This window comes from Pundamilia nyererei, unplaced genomic scaffold (assembly GCF_000239375.1).
Source record: "Pundamilia nyererei isolate P.nyererei 1_Seehausen unplaced genomic scaffold, PunNye1.0 scaffold00017, whole genome shotgun sequence".
NCBI lineage: Eukaryota > Metazoa > Chordata > Actinopteri > Cichliformes > Cichlidae > Pundamilia > Pundamilia nyererei.
This window is the reverse complement of record NW_005187418.1, coordinates 3,300,687-3,304,667: the sequence shown is the minus strand read 5'-3', so window position 1 is coordinate 3,304,667 and position 3,981 is coordinate 3,300,687. Positions and strand designations below refer to the sequence as shown.

General features: G+C 39.0%; 1 protein-coding gene across 11 annotated transcripts in view; it reads left to right on the top strand.

The window, feature by feature from the left end:
- The window catches only part of ank3b (ankyrin 3b), a 96,866-nt gene that overhangs the window by 17,815 nt on the left and 75,070 nt on the right, over positions 1 to 3,981 (top strand). For 9 of the 11 annotated variants that reach the window (XM_013908978.1, XM_005725842.1, XM_013908984.1 and 6 more), the window contains exons 6-7: positions 2,337 to 2,522; positions 3,859 to 3,882. In XM_013908978.1, coding sequence (XP_013764432.1) covers positions 2,337 to 2,522; positions 3,859 to 3,882 — 210 coding nt within the window. The remainder of the gene's footprint in view (positions 1 to 2,336; positions 2,523 to 3,858; positions 3,883 to 3,981) is intronic. The other 2 variants (XM_013908985.1, XM_005725843.1) reach the window with 1 other exon arrangement.

The following is a 3,981-nucleotide window of genomic DNA, read 5'->3' as shown; positions in this document are numbered from 1 at the left end:
CGTAATAATTATCCACGACACACAAGAATCGCTGTTCCTAGAAGATTGCTCAGAATTTAGTGAAACTTGCGCACAGTGGTCATATAAGGGGTTCAAATTCACTCAGAATCACATTTTCTTCTACATTAAAGTTCAGTTTAATTCAATTCACTTTTATCTATATAGCACCAAATCACAACAACAGCCACCTGAAGACGCTTAATATTGTAAGGTAAAAGCCCTACAATAATACAGAGAAACCACAACAGTCAGACGATCCCCTGTGACAAAGCACTTTAGCAACAGTGGGAAGGAAAAACTCCCTTTTAAGAGGAAGAAACCTCTAGCAGACCAGGCTCAGGGAGGGGCAGCCATCTGTGGCAGATGATTGTCATTGACATTCTGGTTTAAAATAGTTGTGTTTATGTTTGTCAGACAAACATGTTTATGCGAGAAAGGAGTTAACCTGAAAGATCTCCTTCACATGAACTGTTTTTATTGTCAGTTTGGGTGTTAACCATCTGCCTTTAAGGCTTGCTAGCTACGCAGCATTCTGTTAGCCACTGTTCACTGCAACTCTGACTCTAACATGCATAACATGCATCTTTCTCAGCCCTACTACAGTTAGTATCTTTCCTAATTTAGCTCTCAACAAGTTCCTAAGGAGTTCTGTTTTCTATGACAATGTCAGGCATTTTACTCATGGGGGCACCAACACAAAAACACCACCCACAGAAGATTATAGTTTTCGGTTTTTAATCATGCCAGCTGCCGACTGAATGGATGAATAGTTTGATAGCTGCCGAAATGTTTTAAATATAGAGCGCAATCTGTGAGTGCCAACTTAAGAATCTGTCATTTTATGCTTCTTCCGTGTTGGACGTCAGTAGACAGGCATCAGATTTAATGTGTGTAATCTGAAATTATGAACTTGAAGTGAAAATGTGTAATTGAATTGACTCTGAGAGTATTAGTCACATTCACAGCCGCAGGAAAATAAAAGTTCAGGCTCTGAGAGAACAAAGGCGACTTGATTAAGTCTCTCATTGTCTTATAAAAGCGACGTGCCTGAATCACGAACAGCTGTCACTTTACCAGCTAGAAGCAGCTACAAACGTATCATATGCCATCTCTGAAAGTGTGACTGTCAGCTGACGTCAAGAAGAAAAGAGTGTCCGTGATTATTAAGATGACATTTTAGGATTCTTAGCTCTGATTAAGGTTGTGTTGAAACCTCCAAAAGGAGATACAAGCACACGCCTCTTCTTGCCCCATACTTACAGATGGCGTCCAAACTGCAGTGCTTCGGATGAGAAAAGAATACTAACGTGACTCTGGAGGCACACTGGCCCTGTGTCCCTCTCATCTGCTCTCATCGACAGCCCTTCTGATTTATATCATGCAATTTTACAGAGGATGGCCAGGCTGTAAGGACAGCAGGCAGACACCTCAAGGGAGTTTGATTCGATTTTTTTGGCTGATGATTTAAAGCACCAGCAGCCAAAAGAAGTCATGTATAAAACATGTTTAATTCCCACTGCAGGACTTTAAATCACATCAGGTGAGCTTTGGAAAATGTGACCTGGTGTGCTTAAATACTTTATATCTTTATATGTAGGTTTACCCACCACTTTTTTCCAGACTTAAATATATTATTATATATAAGGCTGATATTTTTGCTGATTTTCATGGACTTTACAACTTTTAATAGAAAGAAAATGAAAGTAGAAGCAGCTGGTGGTCAACACATTTTTGCTTTACATGCAAAATATTCCCAGTTTGATTCCGGGTGGAGACACAAATCCAGTGTCAGGGGTTTCACAAGTCAGTTTAATCCTAGTGACGGTCCCAAGCTCAGATAAAGGGGAGGATTCCTTCAGGAAAGGTATTTAGTAAAAAAAAAATCTGTGCCGAATCAAATATGCAGAGCCGTCTGCTGTGGTGATCTATTGGGAAATAAGAGAGCAGTTAAAATGACTTCGTAGTAGTGTAAGCAGCAGTTCCTGAACTCAGATGAGTTTCTTGAAAGTTCTTCTAAAGATAGTCATGTTTAAGACATTTGCTCTTTTCTACCAATTTTACCATTGTTATTATTTTATTATTATTATTATGATGCTTCCGATTTTGCCCAAATACCTGAAAAACTATTGACATTCACCTTCAGGCTTAGTTATAATTTCTAGTGCAATAGCAAGTGTTAGCTTGCTAAGCTAAGAGGTTTTACGTAATAAAATATGTGCATTACATTAGCATGTATTCACTGCCATTATACCGTATGTTTGCATGCTGTTGTTAAAGAGTGTCATACTTTGGGAAAACACATTTATATCTTACAGTTGACTTTTTCTGGTTTGCAGGATGGTTTCACTCCGCTGGCGGTTGCACTGCAGCAAGGCCATGACCAGGTAGTTTCCCTTTTGCTGGAAAATGACACCAAGGGGAAGGTCCGCCTCCCAGCGTTGCACATCGCTGCACGTAAAGATGACACCAAGGCTGCCGCCCTCCTCCTCCAGAACGACCACAATGCTGATGTGGAGTCTAAGGTATGAGTTATGAGCTGGACTACACTTCTCACAATGACCTGCTGTTTTGTTGTGTCTGAGATCTGGTCTTACTCATTCATAGTCCCATGACACCTTTCATGTATTATGGGTGCGATTCCTGTTACGTCTTTCTTTACGAAGGTACCTGCCAGGGTTAGCGGTGGTTAGATAACTGCTGACTGTAGCATACAAACATCAAGGTGGGCTACATCTTCTCACTTTACTTCAGTCATGAGAGGGAATAAGGATATTTCCAAACTATTACACCTATTTCTTTTTTTCCAACCATGTCTAAAGACTTTATTTCCGTTGGTGATGTAGAAAACAGAACTATTTGTCTTTTAAAAATCCCATTTTCTGTTTCCTTTACTTTCGGTCTGAGATTTAGTGACTGAAGTCTCACAAAACAATAAACTGTCCATATATCAAACTACATTTAATATAATGTACATAATTCAATTATTTCTGTATATTAAGGACAAAAACTCCAATCTCAAAACCAGTGATAGAACTGAAATGTAATGTAATGGGATAAAACCCCAAAACATCAAAAATATTTACAAGTAACATGGGTTAAAATGTGATTTGTACTTTATTTGCATGGAACCGACCATCAATCACATATTACATATCATAGGATAGGGCAGAAAAGAGATTGTCTTTGCTAAAGACTAAGATGCTTTTAAAAATCTATATGAAAACTAAGAATAGTCTACTAACAACACAATTGTTCAAGACTTCCATTAATATGGAATACATTTTGAATTATGTGATTCTCTGGATTAATTAAGGGTACACCTTAAGCTGTGGCCTTGACTACCCTCCCCCCAATACACCTGTATACTTGTGGTGTGTGTGAGTATAATTCCCACAGGGTATCATTGGGCTATGAATATTTATAAGTTCCTTCTGTTGTTCTGTGTTGATAGTTCTATTAGTCATTTAAGTCCCAGACAAGTTTTCTGTGGGACAAAAATTGAGCAAGTGTTCATATTTTGGATTTTTAGAGGCACTCAGGGCAAGAAACAATATCATCAAAAACAACATTACAGCTACAAGGCCCAAGGACCATTCTCATTGTAGAATAAATACACACTGTAAGGGAGAGTTGCAGTCCATTCCCCAGTTTTGTGTACTTCTATGTGACTGCTTTTTGGTTCTTTTCGTTGTTTACAGCCACATTGCCACATACCCATCCTACAGCTTGATGCAACCATGATGTCGGTGTTGCAGTTGTTCTTGTTGTGGTGCACTAACCACCTCATTCTCTCCTCCTCCTTTTGTTCCTCCCTCTACTTGTTCCTTTTTCTTACAAATCCCCCCTTTTCCCTTCTAGATGATGGTGAATAGAACAACAGAGGTACATCTTCTCTTCTCTTCTCTTCTCTTCTCTTCTCTTCTCTTCTCTTCTCTTCTCTTCTCTTCTCTTCTCTTCTCTTCTCTTCTCTTCTCTTCTCTT